Genomic DNA, 24,702 nt, shown 5'->3' with positions numbered 1-24,702 from the left:
ACATTGATCATAGTCCTTTCTGGTCATATTGGCCAATCTGAGAGGTGTCAGGTGGGTACCTCAGAGATATTTTAATTTGTATTCTTCTAATTAGTGGTTTAGACCAATTTTTCATATGACTATGAATCATTTTGATTTCCTCATTTGTAAACTGCATATTCGTTGACCATTTGTCAACTGGAGAATGGCTTCTCTTTTTATTAAAAATTTGACTCAGTTCTCTGTATATTTTAGAAATGACTCCTTTGTCAGAAACACTAGTCATTAAAATTGTTTTCCAATTTACTACATTTCTTTTGATCTTGGTTACAGTGGTTTTGTCAGTGCAAAAACTTTTTAATTTAATGTAATCAAAATTGTCTAGTTTATTTTTAATGGTGTTCTCCATCTCTTCATTGGTCATGAACTATTTCCCTTTCCATAGATGTGACAGGTAAACTATTCCTTGATCTCCTAGCTTGCTTATAATATTGTTTTTTATGTCTAGATCCTGTATCCATTTTGATCTTATCTTGGTATAGGGTGTGAGGTGTTGGTCTAATCCAAGTTTCTGCCATACTAACTTCTATTTTCCCAATAATTTTTTATCAAAGAGAGAGTTTTTAATCCCCAAAGCTGGACTCTTTGAGTTTATCAAACAGCAGATTACTATAATCATTTCCTGCTATTGCACCTAGTCTATTCCACTGGTCCACCACTCTATTTCTTAGCCAGTAACAGACAGTTTTGAAGACTGATGCTTTATATTATAATTTTAGATGTTGTAGGGCTAAGCCACCTTCTTTTGCACTTTTTTTTTCAATAAACCCCTGGAAATTCTCAATTTTTTATATTTCCATATGAATTTACTTACAATTTTTCTAACTCTTTAAAGTAATTTATTGGAATTTTGATTGGTAGGGAACTAAACAAGTAGTTTAATTTTGGTACAATTGCCGTTTTTGGACTTCCAGCCAAGATGGTGAAGAGAAGACAGGCACAGTTCTAAAGTATCTTGATCTTTCCCCATCTATCATATGAAACAAACCTCTTAAAAGAAATCCGACCCACAAAACCCAGAAAGAAAAGCCAGGAGAAAGAATATCTACCTCAGGATTTGTCTCCCTCAGCAGCACTGGACGAATTCGGGCGGGTGAGTCTGGGTGCAGAGGGCAGATCAGCCCTGGATCAGCCAGATTAGCAGCTGAATTGGAGCTGGGGAGTCTGAGGGCCTGAGAGCCGGACCTGCTGGATCAGTGGTGGGGATAGATGGCGGGGGCTTGAGTCAACTAGGGAGCAGGGGCATGCTGACCCTCTGGAGCTTGCCAACAGGGCTGGGGGGAGAGCTCCCAGTGCAGGATAGCTGCAGACACACCATCCCTGGGGTCCTCTGGTCTGAGGAACTCTGAGTCCATGCCTCCATTGCTGCTGAGGCCTTCTCCCCCCCCCCACAACAAACAATTGCAGACTACTTCTGCCTCAGGAACAGGTGTGTGAGGAGAAGAACCAGCCCAGCCGACAGTAGGGAGAGGGATGAGGGAGAGGGCAAATCCCACCATTGATTGAAGGCAAAAGGATTCATTAGCTCCAACTCCTCCATTCAAACTAAGGGAGAAGGCCTCAGTCAAGGTCACAGACACTCCAGAGAAAGCGACCAACACCTCCGACTGGCCAGCCAGAGAAATTATACTCAGTGAGTAAAGCCTCTAGCCCTACCAAGCCCCTGTGAACCAGCCCCTCTCCAACTCAAGGTCTCAGAAAAATGAAGAAGGGTCAGTGGAAAGGTGGATCCATAGAAAAATTCTTGGAAGGTAATGACCCTAACTCAGAAAGACCTAGAACCTCTGAGGAGAATATGACCTGGTCTTCAACACAGAAAGACTTCCTTGAAAAAATAAGGAAAGAGTTTAAAAATCAACTGGAAAATTTGGGAGAGACAATTAATACCTTGCAACAAGAAAACAAATCCTTAAAAAATAAAATTGGACAAATACAAAATGAAAATAATTCTCTCAGATCCTCAACTGGGCAAATGCAAAAAGAAAACAATTCTCTCAAAACCTCAATTGGTCAAATGGAAAGCTCTTTAAAAAGTAGAATGGACCAATTGGAAAATGAGTTGCAAAAGGTTAATGAAGAAAAATCCTCTTAAAAAAAAAAAGAATGGAGTCTTCAGAAACTAATGACTCCATGAGACAGCAAGAGCCAGTTAAACAAAACCAAAAAATAGAAGAAAATGTAAAATACCTCATCAGCAAAACCACTGACCTTGAGAATAGGTCGAGCAACCTGAAAATAATTGGACTTCCTGAGAACATTAAAGAGAAAAAAAAAAAAGCCTGGACTTAATATTACAGGATCTAATGATGGAAAACTGCCCTGATATCATGGAACCAGAAGGCAAAGTAGATATTGAAAAAAATACATCATTCCCCCTCCAGAAAAAGATCCTAAAATGAAAACACCAAGGCATGTTGTGGCCAAATTCCAGAACTATCAGATAAAAGAGAAAATCCTGCAAGCAGCCAGAAAGAAACAATTTAAATATCAAGTAGCCACAGTAAGGATTACGCAGGACCTGGCTGCATCAACATTAAGGGATCTAAGGACCTGTAATGAAACATTTCAAAGAGCAAGGGAGCTTGGAATGCAGCCAAGAATCCACTATCCAGCAAAGCTAAGCCTTCACTTACAGGGGAAAAAGATGGACATTTAACGAAATGGAAGAATTCCAAAAATTCCTGATGAAAAGACCAGAGCTAAGTAGAAAATTTGGTCATCAAACAGGAGGTTCAAGAGACATATGAAAAGGTTAAAAAGGGGGGGGGGGGAAGTTAAAAAAAATTGCTATCCAATAAGTTAAAACTGGCTATATTCCAGCATGGGGAAAAAGATTCTCATAAATTCTCATAAATTCTCTTGAGAATTGTAACTCTAACAGAGAGAATATACTTAGCCAGAAGTGATGGACATTCATGACCTATCTATGAGACTGCTATCCAATGGGATGTAACTGGCTTTAACCTCACTTGGGAAAAAGACTCTAATAACTCTCAAGAATTTTAACTCTATTAAACAGAATGAACATAGCTAGAAGTGACAGATACTCAAAATTTTCTATGACTCAGAAAGAATGATCTAAAAAACATTACCTCCTTAAAAAGGGGGACAGGAAGGAGACAGGAGGAGGGAGGGGATTGAATGGGGTAAATCTCATTACACTAAGAGGTACAAAATACCAATGGTAATAGAGGGGAAGAAGGGAGGAGATGAGAAACACCTGAATCTTCTTCTCATTAGACTTGGCTTAAAGTCAATTTACACATACTTAGTTAATTTGAAAAATATCTAACCTTTCAAGGATTAAAAGGGGAAAAAGGGAGGGGAGATAGAGAAAGGGAGGGGGAGCGGGGGAAAAAAGGGAACTAACAAAAAGGAAGGGAAGGGAAAAGGGAAAAAGAGAAAGGGGAAAGAAAGGGAAGGGGGTGATATAGGAGGGCAAACACACTGAAGGGGGTGGTATTCAGAAACAAAATACTGGGGAATATGGATAAAGGGAGAGGGAAGGGGGAAAAATACAAACAGAGGGAAGAAAGTATGGAGGGCAATAAAGAATTAGTAGTCATAACCTTGAATGTGAATGGCATGAACTCTCCCTTAAAATATAAGCAAATAGCAGAGTGGATTAAAAACCAGAATCCGACAATCTGCTGCTTACAAGAAACTCATTTGAAGCAGAGAGTTACACATAGAGTAAAGGTAAAAGGTTGGAGCAAAATATATTTTGCTTCAGCTGAAATAAAAAAAGCAAGGGTAGCAATCCTTATCTCAGACAAAGCAGCAGCAAAAATAGCATTAAAAGAGATAAGGAAGGAAACTTTAGCCTCCTAAAAGGAACCATAGACAATAAAGCTATTTCAATACTGAATATATATATGCACCCAATGGGACAGCATACAAATTCTTGGGAGAAAAGCTGAAAGAACTGAAGGAAAACATAGACAGCAAAACTCTACTAGTGGGATACCTCAACTTCCCACTCTCAGATCTAGATAAATCAAATCATAAAATAAACAAGAAAGAAGTTAAGGAGGTAAATAAATGGTTAGAAAAACTAGATATGGTAGACTTATGGAGGAAATTGAATGGGGATAGAAAGGAATATACCTTTTTCCCTGCAGTACATAGAACTTATACAAAAATTGACCATGTACTAGAACATAAAAATCTAATGGTCAACTGCAGAAAGGCAGAAATAGTGAATACATCTTTCTCAGATCACAATGCAATAAAAGTCATATGCAATATTGGGCCAAGGAGATACAGACCCAGAACCAATTGGAAACTGAATAACCTCATTTTAAAGAATGAGTGGACCAAAAAACAAATTATAGAAACAATTAACCATTTTATCCTAGATAATGATAATAATGAAACAACATACCAAAACCTATGGGATTCATTCAAAGTGGCTCTCAGGGTATATCTTATAGCTTTAAATGCTTACATGAATAAATTGGAGAAAGAGAAAATCAATGAACTAAACACACAACTAAAAAAAATTAGAGAAAGAACAAATTAAAAATCCCCAATTAAACACCAAATTAGAAATTCTAAAACTTAAAGGAGAAATCAATAAAAGCAAAAGCAAAAAAAAACTATTGAATTAATAAATAAAGCCAAAAGTCGGTATTATGAAAAAACCAATAAAATTGACAACCCCCTGGTCAATTTGATTAAAAAAAAAGAAAGAAGAAAACCAAACTGCTAGTATCATAAATGGAAAAGGTGATCTCACCACTAATGAGGAGGAAATTAAATTAATAATCCGAAATTATTTTGCCCAACTCTATGCCAATAAATTTGATCATCTAAGTGAAATGGATGAATATTTACAAAAATATAAGTTGCCCAGGTTAAATGAAGAGCAGATTAAATACCTAAACAACCCTATCTCAGAAAAAGAAATTCAACAAGTCATCATTGAACTCTCCAAGAAAAAATTTCCAGGGCCTGATGGATTCACAAGTGAATTCGACCAAACATTTAAGGAACAATTGATCCCAATCTATATAAACTCTTTGAAAAAATAGGGAAAGATGGAAATCTGCCTAACTCTTTCTATGAAGCCAATATGATGCTGTTACCTAAACCAGGAAGAGTTAAAACAGGGAAAGAAAATTATAGACCTATCTCCCTGATGAATATAGACACAAAAATCTTAAATAAAATCTTAGCAAAATGATTACAAGTTATCACTAGGATAATACATTATGATCAAGTAGGATTTACCCAGGAATGCAGGGTTGGTTCAATATTAGGAAAACTGTTAGTATACTCAATCATATCAACAACAAACATATCAGAAATTATATGATCATATCAATAGATGCTGAAAAAGGTTTTGAAAAAATACAGCATCCATTCCTATTAAAAACACTAGAAAGTGTAGGAATAAATGGACTGTTCCTTAGAATAATTAGCAGTATCCATTTGAAACCACCAACAAGCATTATATTCAATGGGGAGAGGCTAGAGGCATTCCCAATAAGATCAGGGGTGAAACAAGGGTGCCCATTATCACCACTACTATTCAATATTGTATTAGAAATGTTAGCTTCAGCAATTAGAGAAGAAAAAGAAATTGAAGGAATTAGAATTGGGAAGGAAGAGACAAAACTCTCACTCTCTGCAGATGACATGATGGTCTACCTAGAGAATCCCAAAAAATCATCCAAAAAACTACTGGAAATAATTAGCAATTTTAGCAAAGTTGCAGGTTATAAAATAAACCCTCATAAATCCTCATCTTTTCTATATATGTCTAGTAAGAAACAGCAGGAAGAGCTAGAAAGAGAAATCCCATTCAAAGTAACCTCAGACAATATAAAATACCTGGGAGTCTATTTGCCAAGACAGACTCAGAAACTTTTTTGAAAACAATTATAAAACACTTCTCACGCAAATTAAATCAGATTTAAATAACTGGGCAAATATCAACTGTTCATGGATAGTTAGAGCTAATATAATAAAAATGACAATTCGACCAAAACTAAACTACCTATTTAGTGCCCTACCAATCAAAATCCCCAAAAATTACTTTAATGAGTTAGAAAAAAATGTAAGTAAATTCATATGGAGAAATAAAAAGTCAAGAATTTCCAGGAGTTTAATGAAAAAAGTGCAAAAGAAGGCAGCTTAGCCCTACCCGATCTAAAATTATATTATAAAGCATCAGTCATCAAAACTGTTTGGTACTGGCTAAGAAATAGAGTGGTGGACCAGTGGAATAGACTAGGTGCAAAAGCAGGAGATGATTACAGTAATCTGCTGTTTGATAAGCCCAAAGAGTCCAGCTATTGGGATAAAAACTCCCTCTTTGATAAAAGCTGCTGGGATAATTGAAAGTTAGTATGGAAGAAACTTAGGTTAGACCAACACCTAACACCCTTTACCAAGATAAAATCCAAATGGTTACAGGACTTAGACATAAAAAAAAAAAAAACAATACTATAAGCAAATTGGAAGATCAAGGACTAGTTTACCTGTCAGATCTATGGAAAGGGAAGCAGTTTATGACTAAGGAAGAGTTGGAGAACATCACCAAAAACAAACTAGATGATTTCGATTACATTAAATTAAAAATCTTTTGCACAGATAAAACCACTGTAACCAAGATCAAAAGAAATGTAGTAAATTGGGAAACCATCTTTACAACTAATGATTCTGACAAAGGACTCATTTCTAAAGTATACAGAGAACTGAGTCATATTTTTAAAACAAAAAGCCATTCCCCAATTGACAAATGGTCAAAGGATATGCAAAGCAATTTGCAGATGAGGAGATCAAAGCAATCCATAGCCATATGAAAAATTGCTCTAAATCATTAATTATTAGAGAAATGCAAATTAAAGCTTCTCTGAGGTACCACCTCACACCTCTCAGATTGGCCAATATGACCAGGAAGGATAATGATCATTGTTGGAAGGGTTGTAGGAAATCTGGGACACTATTACACTGTTGGTGGAGCTGTGAACTCATCCAACCTTTCTGGGGAGCTATTTGGAACTATTCCCAAAGGGCAACAAAAATGTGCATACCCTTTGACCCAGCAATACCACTACTGGGTCTATATCATGAACAGATGATGAAAAAGGGTAAAAATATTACTTGTACAAAAATATTTATAGCAGCCCTGTTTGTGGTGGCAAAGAATTGGAAATCAAGTAAATGTCCTTCAATTGGGGAATGGCTTAGCAAACTGTGGTATATGTATGTCATGGAACACTATTGTTCTATTAGAAACCAGGAGGGATGGGATTTCAGGGAAGCCTGGAGGGATTTGTATGAAGTGATGCTGAGTGAGATGAGCAGAACCAGAAGAGCACTGTACATCCTAACAGCAACATGGGAGTGATTATCAACCTTGAAGGGCTCACTCATCCATCAGTGCAACAATCGGGAACAATTTTGGGCTATCTGCAAAGGAGAGTACCATCTGTATCCAGATAAGGAGCTGTGGAGTTTGAATGAAGTTCAAGGACTATTCCCTTCAATTTAGAAAAACACAGATATCTTATTGTCTGATCTTGTTACCTCTTAGACTTCTTGTCTCTTCTCTAAGGATATGATTTGTCTCTCATCACACCCAATTTGGATCAAGGTACAACATGGAAACAAAGTAAAGACTGACAGATGGCTTTCTGTGGGGGGTGGGGGGGGAGGGAAGTAAGATGGGGGGAATTGTAAAACTCAAATCTTTAATTAAAAAAAAAATTTTAAAAATTGCTATTTTTGTTATATTTGCTCAACCTATCCATGAGCAGTTGATATTTGCCCAGTTGTTTAAATCTGATTTTATTTGTATGAGAAGTGTTTTGTAGTTGTTTACAGAAAGTTTCTGAGTTTGCCACGACAGGTAGACTCCCAGGTATTTTATATTGTCTAAGGTTACTTTGAATGAGATTTCTCTTTTTAGCTGTTTCTGCTGCATTTTGCTAATCATATATAGAAATGTTGAGGATTTATGAGAGTTTATTTTATATCCTGCAAACTTGCTGAATTTGCATATTATTTCTAATAGTTTTTTTAGATGATTTTTTGGGATTCTCTAGGGATTTGGGGATTCATCATGTCATCTGCAAAGAGAGAGAGAGAGTTTTGTCCCTTCCCTATTCCAATTCCTTTGATTTCCTTTTCCTCTCTTATTGCTGAAGCTAAGATTTCTAATACAATATTGAATAGTAGTGGTGATAATGGGCATCCTTGTTTCACTCCTAATCTTATTGGGAGTGCCTCTAGCCTATCCCCATTGGATAAGTTTGTTGTTGATATAATTAATTATACTGACAGTTTTCCTAATATTGAACCAACCCTGCATTCCTGCGGTAAATCCTACTTGGTCATAACGTATTATCCTAGTGGTCAGTTGTTTTGCTAAGATTTTATTTAAGATTTTTGCATCTATATTCATCAGGGAAAGAGATTTACAGTTTTCTTTCTCTGTTTTAAGTCTTCCTGGTTTAGGTATTGGTGTCATAGAAAGAGTTAGGCAGAGTTCTGTCTTCACCTATTTTTCTGAAGAGTTTATATAGAATTGGAACCAGTTGTTCCTTAAATGTTTGATAGAATTCACTTGTGAATCCATCTGGCCCTGGAGATTTTTTTCCTTAGGGAGTTCAAGAATGGCTTGTTGAATTTCTTTTTCTGAGCTAGGGTTATTAAGGTATTTAATTTCTGCTTCATTAGCCTGGGCAACTTATATTTTTGTAAATATTCCTCCATTTCATTTAGATTATCAAATTTATTGCCATAGAGTTGGACAAAATAATTCTGAATTATTGCTTTAATTTCCTCCTCATTGGTGGTGAGCTCACCTTTTTCATTTATGATACTAGTAACTTTATTTTCTTCTTTCTTTTTTTTAATCAAATTGACCAGAGGTTTATCAATTTATTGGTTTTTTTCATAATACCAACTTTTGACTTTATTTATTAATTCAATAGTTTTTTCTTTTGATTTTTATTAATTTCTTCAATTTTTAGAATTTCTAATTTGGTATTTAACTGGGGGATTTTTAATTGTTCCTTCTCTAATTTTTTAGTTGCATATTTAGTTCATTGATTTCCTCTTTCTCTAATTTATTCATATAAGCATTTTAAGATATAATATATCCCCTGACAGCTGCCTTTAGTGTATCCCATAGGTTTTTGGTAAGTAGTTTCATTATTGTCATTATCTGGTATAAAATAATTAATTCTTTCTCTAATTTATTGTTTTATCCACTCATTCTTTAAAATCAGATTATTTAGTTTCTAATTAGTTTTGGCTCTATATCTCCCTGGCCCAAAATTGCACATGATTTTTATTGCATTATGATCTAAGAAAGCTGTATTCACTACTTCTGCCTCTCTGCAATTGATTATTAGGTTTTTAATGCCCTAGCACATGGTCAATTTTTGTGTTTAAGTACTGCAGAAAAGAAAGTATAGGGCAGCTAGGTGGCATAGTGGATAAAGCACCAGCCTTGGAGTCGGGAGTACCTGGGTTCAAATCCAGTCTCAGACACTTAATAATTACCTAGCTGTGTGGCCTTGGGCAAGCCACTTAACCCCGTTTGCCTTGCAAAAACCTAAAAAAAAAAAAAAGTATATTCCTCTCTATCCTCATTCAATTTCCTCCGTAAGTCTATCATGTCTAGGTTTTCTAACAATCTATTTACCTCCTTAACTTCCTTCTTGTTTATTTTATGATTCTATTTGTCTAAATCTGAGAATGGGAGGTTGAGGTCTTCCACTAGTAAAGTTTTGCTGTCTATGTCTTCCTGTAACTCCTTCAACTTCTCCTCTAAGACTTTGGATGCTACACCATTGAGTGCATACTTATTTAGTACTGAAATTACTTTTTTGTCTATGGTACCTTTTAGGAGGATATAGTTTCCTTCCTTATCTCTTTTAACACTATCTATTTTTGCAGCTGCTTTGTCTGAGATAAAGATTATTACCCCTGCTTTTTTCACTTCAGCTTAAGCAAAATATATTCTTCTCCAACCTTTTACCTTTACTCTATATGTATTTCTCTGCTTCAGATGAGTTTCTTGTAAGCAGTATATTGTAGGATTCTGCCATTCACTTATGTTTTAAGGGAGAGTTCATCCCATTCACATTCAAAGTTATAATTACTAATTCTTTATTGCCTTTCATGTTAACTTTGTCTATTTGTAATTTTCCCCTTTTTTCCCTTTATCCATATTCCCCTGTATTTTGTTTCTGAATGCCACCACCTTCAGTGTGTTTGCACCCTATATCCAACCCCTCCCCTTTTTTTACCCTTTCCCTTTGCCCCTTCTTCCTTACCTTCCTTCTGTGGGTTCCCCCTTTCCTCCCCCTCCCCTTTTCCCCTTTTAACAATTTAAGGGTAAGATAAGTTTCTTAAGTGTATGTATGTTAATTTTAAGCCAATCTGATGAGAGTAAGATTCAAGTGGTTCTCACCTCCTCCCTTCTTCCCCTCTATTGCAACTGTGTGTTGGCTCAGTTTTCCCTCTAAGTTAGCAGCAAACTGTTCAAGATTAGAGTGACATTCTAATCTCTTGACATTAATTCTTCTAGGACTCATTTTGCCCTGGGGCTGTCATTTTGGTTTAATGTGAATATTTAGCTTAGAGAGGATGAGTCTGTGATCAGTCTAGCACTCTGTACCACACATTGCCTTTGTCACTCTCACACCCTCTCTGTCTCTTCTCTTTACAATCACATAGTCTATTAGATGCTGATGTTTGCTATGAAAGATTACATTTAGGTAAATGGAAGTCAGTGTTTGTGATGAGAAGGTCATTAGATACGCAAGTCTTCAGTAGTGGATGACCTCTGCTGTTGCTGTTTTCAACTCCATTCCTTCCAAGGACTTCCTGTCATGTCTGGTTATTTGAGCCAACTCTAGCATTAAAGTCACCCAGGATTATAAAGTTATCCTCTTTTGGTACATTGACGATGAAGGTCTCCAGGTCTTCATAAAAATTTTCTTTGACTTTATCAGAGGTCGTCATGGTGGGAGCATAGGCTCTGATGATAGTTGCATGGTGTTTTCCTAGAAGTGACAAATCTCATTGTCATGAGCCTGTCATTCACTAAGCAGTTTCTGAGTCTAGTGCACCTGTGATGACTTTCAAAGACACATAGGGAGTCTAGCTTGGGGATGCAAACAACAAATTAAGTTAGTTTAGGTGGGGGGGGGGGGGTCTTCTTCCTTGACATGTTCAGGACTCCAGGTTCAGTGTATCTGGAAAAGAAGGCAATTTTAAAAGGCAAATTCAGGGAACTTCTTAACATTCCTTAACAAGAACCTTATTATCTTTAGAGGATACTAAAGAAGTTAAACAAGAAAACAAAAGGATCTGGAGAGGAGTAGATTGGTTATACCCTGATGGAAAGAAAGGTAAAAGGAGGAATACATTTCTCAAAATTGGATTTGTGAGAATATATAGAAACATGGAAAAAGTGAGAGAGTGCAAGTCAGCTCACTTATATGAAGTGGATAAAGAAGGATTGAGCACAGATACAGATTGCTGCTGAAATATATCAATCTTAAAAGGGGAATAAAGCAGGTATGGGTAGAAGAATTGAAGATAATAAACAAACTTCCCTATCTTAAATGGGTAAAATAAAGACATTTAGAATTTAAGGGGGGGTGGTACCCAAAAGCTGGGGAATAGTTGGACTAATCATGGTATGTATACATATATATATATAATATGTATATATATATGTGTGTGTATGTGTATGTATGTAATGAAATATTATTATGCAATAAGAAATGACAAGAAATTATTGAAAAGAATCTTGATAATATCAACTGATATAGAATCAAGAGTGGAACTCATTTAGCTCAAATTTAGTTAATTTGAATCAGAATCTTTGTGAACTGAGTCAAGGGACCTATTCCTCAATTGACAAAAGGTCAAAGGATATGAATAACAGTTTTCAGAAAGAAAATATTTTATAAATCAGATATTAGAGTTAAATAGGGATTTAGAGCCCACCGGCTAATCTCTTAATTTTTTTTAGTTTTTTTTTTTTTTTGCAAGGCAATGGGGTTGAGTGACTTGCCAAAGATCATACAGCTGGGTAATATTATGTGTCTGAGGTCAGATTTGAACTCAGGTCCTCCTGATTTCAGGGCTGGTACTCTATCCACTGCACCACCTAGATGCCCCATAACCTCCTAATTTTTAATATGAGGTACAAAGAGATTTCTTGATTTTAAAGTCAACATTCTACCCACTTTGTTACCTTTATTGGCATCATAAGGGCAGAATACAAGCATGAACCTATTGTGTGTCTATGGAATCAAAGTAACTACATTTGATCTAGTCTGAATATGACTGTGAAGATTTTGATATTGGGATATTGGGTTGAAATGTTGACAGCCTCATTTCTTAATTCATGGTTTATTCATGGTACTTCCTATGACAGTTTTTTCCTGCTAAATTGTTCAAGATTGGTTCTACGATACCAGTGTTGACACTTTGTTTACATGGAGTCTGTTAACTTTCCCCCAAGAAATAATCTTTTTTCTTTTCTATTTTCCATTTTTTTCTACAAGGTCCTATAGTCCCTTTTTTAGTTTGCATAAAAAACCACCGTAAGAAGTGCTTTAGATGAGATGTAGACCAGAATGGTGCTTGGACTGGAAATTTTTCCATAGGCAGAGGAGTTGAAGGAACTTGACATATTTAGCATGAGGAATATAGGAAAGACATTATTGCTTCAAGAGTTCTCCTTGACATCAGGAAGTAGACAAGGAACAATTATCAGAAATTGTAAAGTGTTAGGTTTTTATAAAGACTTTAGCTAAAGAAAAACTTCTTTATACTGTCTAAAAGTGATTGGATTTTCTGTAACTGGAGATCTTCAATCACAGGCTTGAAACTTACTTCTTTCTTAGGTATAAATTGAATTGGAGGCCCTCTGAGCTATTTTCCAAGTTTGAGATTCAGTGATTAAAATTTTCACATTGTGATAGCATTCCTATCACACCATCTCATACTTTGCACTAGTGTTTAGTTTCATTGAAGTATATTCTTGAAAAGCTTAGACTGTTTGAGGAGACAAGGCAGTAGGAGAATGATTCTAAAACAGTGCAAGTTTGAGAGATGTGGTTCAGACATATAAGAATATCTTGGAAATTATCTCATAAAGGGAAGATTCTCATCCAGAACATTCCTTTGCTGTTTTGGACCACACTGGCTCTTTGGAGAAATCCCAAAGCATATAGTTAAAGAAGAATGAAGGTCAAAATGGAGCGCTTTCCTGTGTTTTTCTCCTGTGACTGTATGAAAAAGATTTCTAGTTCATTTTTTAATCTGACTTCCCTTAGGATTTGGGAGAAAGTCGGAAAATTCAAGTAATTTTCTATGTCTCTACCTTTCATATTTTAAGAAATATATTTGTTCAAATTAACTTGAAACCATCAAACAATTTATTTCTGTATGGTTTTATCTTGATGTTTAACATGTTAAAATATATGGTTTCTAAATCTGGTCATTATGTGTCTTGTGGGGAGGGGTTTAATGTGAAATTATATTCTTAGGTTAAATATGCCATAGCAGATATTGATTCAGCTTAAAATTCAGTCACATTTTTATATAGACAAAGAAATTTAATAGTTGACTTTGTGTCATCAAAATCTCATCTCAGAGGTTAAAATTAAAACCAAACATAAATTTTATTATTGTATTTATAAAATTGATGCCTTTGGTTTTTACCACAATTTCATTTCCATCCCTTCCTGCTTCCCTATTTGGTGAAAATTCGCTTGCAACAAACATGAAAGATTAAAACGATAAAGATCAGTAAAACCAATTGGAAGTGATCACATCTTATAAAGTTCTCATTCTTCAATAAAGAACACTTTTCCTCTCTGTGGCCAAGTTTATGCATTGTAATTGCACAGTATTTCATTTTAATTTATTTTTTTCCTCATTATGGTGTTGTAATTGTGTATATTATTTTCTTATTAACTTATGCAGAGTGAAATAAGTCTTCCTGTATTTCTCTGGCTTGTTCGTGTTTATCATTGTTCATGTTAATATGCTGTTACATATATATTATATATATAATATATATCTATATTTACTGCAGTTTGCTTATACTGTCCCCAGTCAATTGTCATCTATTTTATTTCAAGTTATTTGCTATCACAAAAAGTACTGCTATAATGATTTTGATATATATGGGACCTTTATCTTTGTATTTTACCTCCTTGGGTCAGAGGAGAAGGTGTATACCGGGCACTAGGGTCTTTGAGTCAAAAGCTGAACTTTTTTTTTTAAGATTTTATTTGAGTTTTGAGTTTTATAATTTTTCTCCAATCTTACTTCCCTCCACCCCGCCCCCACCATGGAAAGCAATCTATCAGTCTTTATTTTTGTTTCCATGTAGTACAGATCCAAATTGAGTGTGATGAGAGAGAAATCACATTCTTAAGGAAGAAAAAAACTATAAGAGATAACAAGATCAGACAATAAGATATCTAGGGGTTTTTTTCCTAAATTAAAGGGAATAGTCCTTGAAATTTGTTCAAACTCCACATCTCTTTCTCTGGATACAGATGGTATTCTCCATTGCAGACAGCTCAAAATTGTCCCTGGTTGTTGCACTGATGGAATGAACAAGTCCATCAAGGTCGAGCATCACCCCCATGTTGCTGTTAATGTGTACTATGTTCTTCTGGTTCTGTTCATCTCGCTCAGCATCAGTTCTTGCAAATCCTTCCAGGCTTCTCTGAATTCCCAGAACTCCTGGTTTCTAATAGAACATTAGTGTTCCATGACATACATATACCACAGTTTATTAAGCCACTCCCCAATTGATGGACATTCATTCAGTTTCCAATTCTTTGCCACCACAAACAGAGCTGCTATGAATATTTTTGTACAAGAGATGTTTTTGCCTTTTTCATGATCCCTTCAGGGTATAGTAGTGGTATTGCTAGATCAAAAGGTATGCAAATTTTTGTTGCCCTTTGGGCATAATTCCTAATTGCTCTCCAGAAAGGTTCAGTTTCTTCTCATTAAAATGAAGGATTTCAATGTATTTCAATATGTGATCCTATTATCCCTCTCTGATACAATTCCATATTGGTGCAGGGAGTTATGGACATAGGAGATGTAATTAGAAACAAATTTTGTAATCTTTTTCAATGTTAAAACTCTGTCTAGTAAGGAAATGTTATCTGTGATGTAAATCGATTCCTATTGTTCCACTATTAAATATAAATTTATAACATCTCCTCATTTCCACCTCCCCCCCCCCCCAACTTCCAGATTTATGCCTGATTTCATTTACCTAGGGGAGAGGGATTCCCACTTTGCCCATATTCTCCTGACGCTTCTATATCCAGAGAGTGGGCAAGACTGTAAAGACTAACCTGGACTCCCCTCGTGGAGCAATGACTCTTGAGTCTCAGCCCAGTCAGTTCTTCTGTCTCTCTGTCTCTGTCTCTGTCTCTCACTCAAACCTCACCTAACCTTTTGTTATTCTCCTGCCCTCACAAGCTGTTTGCTGCTTCTCCAGGAGGAGAAGAGATTTTACTCTGTATAATTGACAGGTTTGTATAATATATCCTGAGGGGTTTTAAAATTCCAGGGCTGTGTGTGAATTCTTTCACTTTCAAGATTTCTCAGGCTTAACACTAAATTGGCAACATCAATCCCCCAGAAACAATATATGAGTGGGGGGAAAAAAGGAAACATTACTTATTAATTTGTCATACAGGTTTACTCTTAGAGAAAAAAATTAATATTGCTCAAGTTATGTATTTAAATTAAATTCTTCTAGCAACAATTCCAAATATTCTCTAAGTGTCATAATGGAATCCTTTTTTTCTCCAAAACAGATCCGAGCCTATTTTGGAGCATTTACAGTTGGCAATAAGAAAAATGTAACATTGGAAGAAAGAGAAGACCTCAGAGCCTTGAGATTTCTCTCTGTAAATTCAATCGTGGATCCTTGGTTTTTCATTATTTGCAGAACATCAGTATTTCGTCTTTTTTTCCACAAGTTTTTTAGAAGACCTCTTACAAAGAGAAACTGGTGCAGCTACAATTCATGCAAAAGAGATACTGAATCCAACCTGTGACAATTTTATAATCTCTGGGAACCTGAAGAGTTTAACATATAGTTATTTATATTTAAAAGTGCTATTTAGGGGCAGGTAGGTGGCATAAGTGGATAGAGTACCGGCCCTGGAGTCAGGAGTACCTGAGTTCAAATCTGACCTCAGACACTTAATAATTACCTAGCTGTGTGGCCTTGGCAAGACACTTAACCCCATTGCCTTGCAAAAAACCTAAAACAAACAAACAAAAAAAACCCCTGAAAATTAACATTTAAATAAGCAACATTATTTGCATGATCACAAAACTTTAGTTACAATTTTTTATAGGAAATGGAAAATGCACTGTGAACTGTTATATTTTAAAATTCTACAGTGCCATATTGCATTAATGTGTCATAATTTGTTATGAAAGATACAACTTTAAGACTTAATTTAATAATAGATTAAATGGCACTTTTTTTAGGTCTTTTTTTCTTTTGCAAGGCAAAATGGAGCTGCCCCAATTTTCAGTTTTTTTAATACTATTATTTTATGTCACTAATTTTTACAATAGTTGTTAGATGTGATTTTTTCATTTTGTTTATATAGTAAAATCAAAAGTTCAAAATTGTTTCCTTGGTAGATATTCCAAAAACATAATGTTTTGTGAAGCTTTCTGTGATAGTTCCATTTTTCTCAGAATGATATAGCCTTTCTCAGATTACCTTTTTTTAATTTAGCTGTGAATATGACTTATATCTCCCAAAAAACTAAGCTCTTAGAAGGCAGGGATTATTTGATTTTTGTCTTTGTAGCACAAACCTCGGAAAACTAGTAAATATTGAATTGATTTGTATTACTAAAGTCAAGATGAATGAGGGTATTAAATAAGGAAAGAGAAGTACTTTGTAGCTCATCTCATCAGTGAATGACAATATGCTTTTACTTTCTTGCACATTAGTAGGGAAAGGGTATTTCTCAGAAAGGTATAGGTAAAAAAAACCTTAGCATTTATTGGTCTGCCTAGTCATTCCTTATGGAAAATTGATTGAATGAAACATTATTAACTTAAATAACTAATTGGCAAATACATCTGAACCAAAATCTGACTGCTGTTTTCAATCCTGAGAAAGAAAGAGTAAATACTCTTTTAAAATCAAAGCTCCTAGCCTTTGGCCAGGCAAGGGTATGACTAGTGACTAATAACATTTTGAGTCTATACATTTTGATTTTGGTTTTGAATTTTATTGATGGGTTTTGTGTAATAGGTTTCATACAGAATAAATATTTGCTGGTAAAAGTGGAGCCAAGGGCGGCTTGGTGGAACAGTGAATAGAGCCCTGGATTCAGGAGTATTTGAGTTCAAATCCAGCCTCAGACACTTAATAATTACCTAACCCCATTGCTTTGCAAAAAAACCTAAAATAAAAAGTGGAGCCAAGATGGCAGAGCCAAAAGAATTGCCTGAGCTCTCCTTAGTTTTCCACCAAAACATTAAATCAAGCCTCTAAAGGAATTCTAGAGTGACGGAACCTGTAAAAAAGTGAAGCAATTTTCCAGCTTAAGGGCTTCAGGAAAGGACTTTTGTCTCACTAGAGTGGAGGGGGAGTACAGCCCATAACAGGCAGGGTACAGGGAAACCAGAAGAAGCTGCAGCACAGATTGGTAACTAAGGTCTCAGTCAGCTCAACAGGTCATCAGTACCACAGGCCAGTTGTGAGGGTTCCAACATAACACAGAAGGCATATTGTTGGTGCAATGGGTGCAACTAGATTGGCAACTCCAGTGCAGTGGGCAAACCACTAACATTTGAGAGCCTAGCACAGAAAGTCAGTGAACAGATCCCTGAACTCCAGCACAAGAAGATTGTACTTGTGCCTCTTGTGCCCCAGAAGTAGAACTCAACTTTAAAAATGAGCAAAAACAAACAAAAAGAGACCCTGATCATAGAAGGCTATTGGTGACAATAAAGAATGAAAATCCATCTTAGAAGAGGAAAGCAGTGGCAAAATGCCTACATGTGAAAATTCAAAGGGAAATATTAACTGCTTTGAAGTTCAAAAAGACCTCCTGGAAGAACTCTAAAATAATTTTTAAAATCAAGTAAGAGAGAGGACTCTACTCTCACAGCTGTAACAGTTTGATGAATGCAAGTATCAATTGCAAATGTGAAATTCTGACTTTTTTACTTTGGTTCTACAAAGAAATATGCCTACATTTCATGCTGTGTCTTTGTTACAAGATGGGAAACAATTGTTTACATAAAATTTCATAGAAAAGTGTAAAAGAAAACCATCAACTTAGATGTCTGAATTTTTAGAAAATTCAGTCACTATTTCAGGACTTTATTTTTGACTTTAACTCCCTCCATATTGACAGAGCTGAGAAAACTAAATACAACTTAAATTCCAAAGAAATTGGAATTTTTAATTCCCTCCCCCAGCACACACACATAACACACAAAAAGCTACTTTGCTGTATTTCCCAGTGGAAATGCTAACTATGTCTTTTGTCTTGGAAGCACACAGAATTTAAATGGAACTTTTTTAAAGTTTGCACAATGATTCATTGTAATCGGCACTTAAAGTTCATGAAACTCAATAATGCCCATTACAAATAACTGTACAAAATGGATAACAAAAATAATTGGCTAACCTAAAATTAAAAAGGAATCACCTTTGTTTCACTGACTCACATAAATATCTTACTAAGAATAACCAATGAGACTGGGATAGAGTGTAGAAACTGCTTAAGGTAGTTTAGTTTATAACAGCATAGTGATAGGCTTTTCAAGGTATTTTTTGAACTCGGCAAGCCACTGAGCTCCAACTGCTCCATCCACAACCCTATGGTTGCAGCTGAGTGTAACAGACATCCTGCTGGCTGCATCAAATCCTTTTTTATCATCTGCTGGAAAAAGTCTCTTCTCTGAAGCACCAACTACCAAAATACATGCTTGAGGTGAGTTAATAATGGCAGAGAAATTCTTAATTCCAAACATATCTAAATTGGAGAAGGTAAAAGTACCATCCTGGAATTCACATGGCTGAAGTTTTCCCTCTCATGTTTTGGTTGCTAAGGAAACTCCGTCATTAGCGATGGACTCCAGTCTTTTTATATGTGCATTAAAAACAATAGGATTGATAAATCCAGGAGGAGTACTGACTACAACACTAACAACAACATGATTGATTTTGCCTTATAACTGTGACCATCCAAGAAGAATTAGCTTCTGGTACTTTCAAACATCCAAAGCAGAAGCTTTAACGATAAAGTCATTGACAAATCTTATTGGTTCCTGCCAATGTCATGTTGAGTTCTTTCCATACTTCTAAAACTTCACCCATGTTTACATCAATAGAAAGATAATAATGAGGTATTGTTTGTTTGGATTGCATTAAACGCTGGGCAATAACTCTACGAATACTGCTGATTGGGAAATCTATGAAAACACCAGTAGGAACTGCTGCCATTTCTGGAGCTGGTGGCAGCATGGCAGTTATTGGAGGAGGAGCAGGAGCAGCCTTTGAAGGCACAAAGGATTCAATGTCTTTCTTGATGATTCTGCCATACAGCCCCGTTCCTTTTACTTGTGTGACATCAATCCCTTTCTGTGCTGCCATTTTCTTAGCAAGAGGACTCACAAATATCCTTCCTTTTGTACTAACAGGAGTGACTGGATGGATGGCTGAAGGTGCACTGACTATAGATGGGGGAGTAGGAGGAACAGCAACCACCGGGGTTGGGGGGAAGGGGTGGTGCTTGGGTGGCTCAGTTACTTCAGTTGACCTATAATCAGCAAATGCAGCAATATCTGCTGCCTTTTCTACAATGCTACTGAGAGGTGTTCCTAGAGGGACATCTCTTGTGCCTTCAGGTATTCCTCCTGCACTTCAAAACCTATTGTGACTTTGTCGGTTTCCATCTCAGCAAGCAAGTCTTCTCGCCTACCTTCTTCTCCCACCTCTGAATCGTGCCCATAGTCATGGCAGGAGAGAGGGCAGGTTGGCACGACCTGCATATGAGTGGGATATGAGCTACCTGGCGCCTGGGCGAAGCTACAGAAGCCAAGAAGGAGGTGCAGTAGAAGCCTGTGGGGTGGCAGTTGCTGTGGAATCCAGGGCATAATTTTTTTAAATGCATCTATATCCTCCGCCTTTTCAACAGTGAGTCAGATGATTGCCCCAATTGGAACATCTCTAGTACCTTCTGCAGCAATTATCTTAGCCAGGTAGCACTCTTCTAAACTCTCAAATCCAACAGTGGCTTTGTCTGTTTCAACTTCTGCTATGAGGTCGCCCTCACTGATTTTTTTCACCTTTTTTCTCCCAGCGGCCAATAGTGCCTGCCTGCATTGTCGGGGAAAGAGAAGGCAAAGGAACCTTCTTTGGGGGGGGGGGGGGGGGGGGGTAGGCTGTACCAGCGCCGGCCAGGGGTCCCTAAGAACTCCAGCAGTAGGAGGCGAGACCGCAGCATGGTCCCCAAGCCGGAGCCAGGACCCCAGACCTGCAGCACTCGAGCCCCGCTGTGGGAAGAACGGGTGAGACTTGGGGGTCGCAGTCAGAACAGGAGCCGGCCGGCCCGGGGTTTCCCTCGGAGCTGCTGCCGGGCTCCCAAACCCGGCCCATGGGGTGGCACACTCGCCACATTGTGCCACCCAGAGCCTGCACCCCGGACCTGGAGCCGCCGCCGCCCTCGAGTCAGGAGCGAGGACTTTAAATACCAAACAGAGGATTTTATTTTTAATCCTGAAGATAATAGGAAACCACTAGAGCTTATTGAATAGGAGTCACATGGTCTGACTTTATTTTTCATAAAAACACTTTGGTAGCTAAATGGGGAGTTGGAGTTAAGGAGATTACTGAGGCAGGGTGATCCACAAGAGGGTTATTTCAACAGACCAGTTGTAAGACAATGAAGACCTGAACTAAGATGGAAGTTGTAAGTGAAGAGAAGGTAGAAATGACAAAATTTGAAAATGAACTGGATAAATGGTGTGAATGAATGTGAGGAGTAAAATATGTTTTCTAGATCACAAAACTAATTGGGAAGGGAATCTTGGGAAAAGAATTTGGGTAGGGGAAAGAATTTGGTTTTGGACATATTGCATTTGAGATGCCTAGAAAACATCTAGTATGTGATTCCAAAAGCTAGTTGGTGAGGTTAGACTGGAGCTCAGGAGAACGAAAACAAAAACTTTACTCATTTACACTAAGTGAATATAAATGTAACAATTTATAATCAATTACATACATCACTCAAGGCTGTAAAATAGAGCTAATAATCACACCTACTTCCGAGGGCTGTTGTGAGGATCAAATGAAATAATATTTATAGTGGAGCCAAGATGGCAGAGAAAAGGCAGCAACTCACCTGAGCTCTCCCCCAAATTCCCCAAGCACTTTTAAATAATGCCAAAAAACAAGTCCTGAAATAGCAGAGCCCACAAAAGGATAGGATGAAATAATTTTCCAGTCAAAGACAACATAAAAGGTCATGAGGAAATGTCTGTCACACTCGGGTGAGATTAGAGTTCAGTACTGAAGAAATTACACCTTAAAAAACAGACTAGGCCAAATGGTAAAAGAGGTACAAAAAGACAATGAGAAGAATGCTTTAAAAAGCAGAATCTGGGGGCAGCTAGGTGGCACGGTGGATAGAGCACTGGCCTTGAAGTCAGGAGTACCTGAGTTCAAATCTGGCCTCAGACACTTAATAATTACCTAGCCGTGTGGCCTTGGGCAAGCCACTTAAGCCCATTGCCTTCAAAAATCTAAAATAAATGAATAAATGAATGGGTGAATGGGTGAATGGACTAATTAATTAATTGATGAAAAAGCAGAATCCACCAAATGGAAAAGGAGCTACAGAAGTTCATTGAAGAAAAATAATTAAAAATTAGAATTGAGCAAATACAAGCTAATGACTTTATGAGAAATCAAGAAAGAAAAAAGACAAAACAATGAAAAAATAGAATACACCATGAAAATCTCCTTGGGAAAAAAACACTGGCCTAGATAATAGATCCAGATATGATAATTTAAAAATTATTGGACTGCCTGAAATCTATGCTCAAAAAAGTAGGCTAGATACATATTTCAAGAAATTATCAAGCATATTCTAGAACCAGAAGGTAAAATAGAAATTGAAAAAAAAAGGACCTATCTGTGAATATGATCCCAAAATGAAAACTTCCAGGAATATCATAAACAAATTCCAGAGTGGCCAGAACAAGGAGAAAATAATGAACCATAGACAGGATAACACAAGATTTAGCAGCTTTTACATTAAAGCATCAAGGGGCTTCAAATATATTCTAGAGGGGAAAGAAGTTAGGTTTTCAAAAGGAATATACCTTTGGGAATGAGAAGAGGAAATGGACAGAAGACTTTTGATTGTTCTTGATGAAAAGACCAGAGGTGAAAAGAAAATTTGACTTTGAAATATAAAATTCAAGAGAAGAATATAAAGACAAATATGAAATTACAATAGACTTAATAAGGTTAAACTATTTACATTCCTACATGAGAAGATGATACTGACAAAACTCATACGAATTTTCTCATTATTGGGCAGTTAGAAAGAGTATTTACAGACTCACAGATGTGAGTTGATTATGAAGGGATGATATCTTTAAAAAATAAAATTAAGGAGAAAAGAAAGGGAGAGTTTTAATGGGGTAAATTATCTCACATAAAAGAGGCAAGAAAAAACTACAGCTTTAGATGAAGAGAAGGGAGCCAAAGGGGAGTGAGTGAACCTTATTCTCCTCAGAAATGGTTCAAAGAGGGAATAGGACACAGACTATTGAGCTTGGAAATCTATCTTATAGGAAAGTAGGAGGAAAAGGGGATAAGGGAAGAGGGTGATAAAAGAGAGGACAATGGAAAGGGGGTAGTCAGAAACAAAACACTTTTGAGGATAAACGATAGAAAGAATAGAATAAATGGGAAGGGAAATAGGATGGAGGGAAATGCAGTTAATAACTATGAAAAAATTTTGAAGGAAGTTTCTCTGAAGTTTAAACTTATAAAGAACTGAGTCAAATTTATAAAAGAGTCATTCTCCAATTGATAAATGATCAAAAGATATGAATGAAGTAATCAAATCTATAGCCATAAAAAAATTAATTGATTGGAGAAATGCAAATTAAAACAATTCTGAGGAGCTAACCATTTGGAACTATGTCCAAAGGGTTATAAAATCATCCATACCCTTTGATCTAACAGTATCACTATAAGTGATAAATAAGTCTATATCCCAAAAGAGAAAAAAAAACAGAAAGGTAACCTACATGTTCAAAAATATTTGTAGCAATTCTTTTCTAGTGGTAAAGAATTGAAAATTGAGGGGTTACCCATCAATTGTTGAGTGACTGACCAAATTGTGGCATGTGATCATGGTAGAATAATATGGTGGAATAGCACTATATGTTATAAGAGATGATGAACAGGATGCTCTCAGAAAAACCTAGAAAGGCATGAGCTAATGCAAAGTGAAATGTACTATATTGACAATGATTTCCAGCAAGACAATGGTCCAAAACAACTCTGAAGGATTTATGATGAAAAATGCTATTCATCCCTAAAGAAAGAACTGATATTGTTTGAATAAAGATCGAAGGGTATTTTTTTGTCTTAAGGTTTTTATTTTTGGTCTTTGTTTTCTTTCACAGCTTGCTTTCTCAAAGAGGAGGGTTGTAAGGAGAGAAGGCAGAGATTTGGAACTCAAATTTTTAAAAATGAATGTTAAAATTGTTTTTATATGTAATTGGGGAAAATAAAATACTAAATAAATTCAAAAAGAAATTTTTAAAAAGAGATATTTGTAAAGTTCTTAACATGGTGTCTGTAACATAGTAGGTACTTTGAAAATGCTTGTTTCTTTCCATTTTTTTCTTCCTACTTCAGTTTAGCAAACTTGCTTATCCTGTGGTTTGCCACACGACAGCTTGGTGAGGATAACTGGCCTCTTCTCTATAGATTTTGCTTACCTACATAATGTCTGAGTTGTTCTACCATTCTCAGGTCACAAGTCTCTCTGACTTGTTGGTTATAGTTGGTCACCCCCTCCTCAGTAATGGCTGTGGTGATTGACTGGGCTTCATTCAAAGTTGACCTGTCTTGTTAAAGGGTCACATAGCTGATGTGTATCAAGGACAGGACTTCAACCCAGATTTGCTGAATCTACATCCAGCACTATTCCTACTGCACCAATGTCTTCTTCATAAGTCCCTTCTGATTTCAAATTCTGCCTCAGACACTTATTAGCCATGTGACCCCGAGCAAGGCACTTAACCCTGTTTGCCTCAACTGTAAAATGAGTTCATATCTTTGCCAAGAAAACTAAATGGGGTTACTAAGATTTGGATATGATTGAACAACAACTGAATAACAATAAAGAATTCTCAAAATAAATATAAAATCACTCAAAAAAATGGCTTTGGGGTGGCTAGGTGGCATAGTGGATAAAGCACCGGCCTTGGAGTCAGGAGTACCTGGGTTCAAATACGGTCTCAGACACTTAACACTCAGCTGTGTGGCAGCAAGCCACTTAACCCCATTTGCCTTGCAAAAAAAAAAATCTAAAAAAAAATGGCTTTGGTGACTGGAAGCTGGTCTTGTGA

General features: G+C 36.5%; 1 protein-coding gene and 1 pseudogene across 1 annotated transcript in view; one reads left to right on the top strand and one right to left on the bottom strand.

Moving 5' to 3' along the window:
• PTGDR (prostaglandin D2 receptor) overlaps positions 1-19,817 on the top strand; it is a 30,593-nt gene extending 10,776 nt beyond the window's left edge. The window contains exon 2 of the mRNA XM_074213348.1: positions 15,876-19,817. Coding sequence (XP_074069449.1) covers positions 15,876-16,118 — 243 coding nt within the window. The 3' untranslated portion in view covers positions 16,119-19,817. The remainder of the gene's footprint in view (positions 1-15,875) is intronic.
• On the bottom strand, positions 18,841-21,574 carry LOC141504467 (dihydrolipoyllysine-residue acetyltransferase component of pyruvate dehydrogenase complex, mitochondrial pseudogene; annotated as a pseudogene).
• Positions 21,575-24,702: the final 3,128 nt, after the last annotated feature.

This window comes from Macrotis lagotis, chromosome 1, assembly GCF_037893015.1.
Source record: "Macrotis lagotis isolate mMagLag1 chromosome 1, bilby.v1.9.chrom.fasta, whole genome shotgun sequence".
Classification (NCBI taxonomy): domain Eukaryota; kingdom Metazoa; phylum Chordata; class Mammalia; order Peramelemorphia; family Peramelidae; genus Macrotis; species Macrotis lagotis.
Note: the sequence above shows the minus strand (reverse complement) of the source record. Positions and strands in the feature narration are given on the sequence as shown.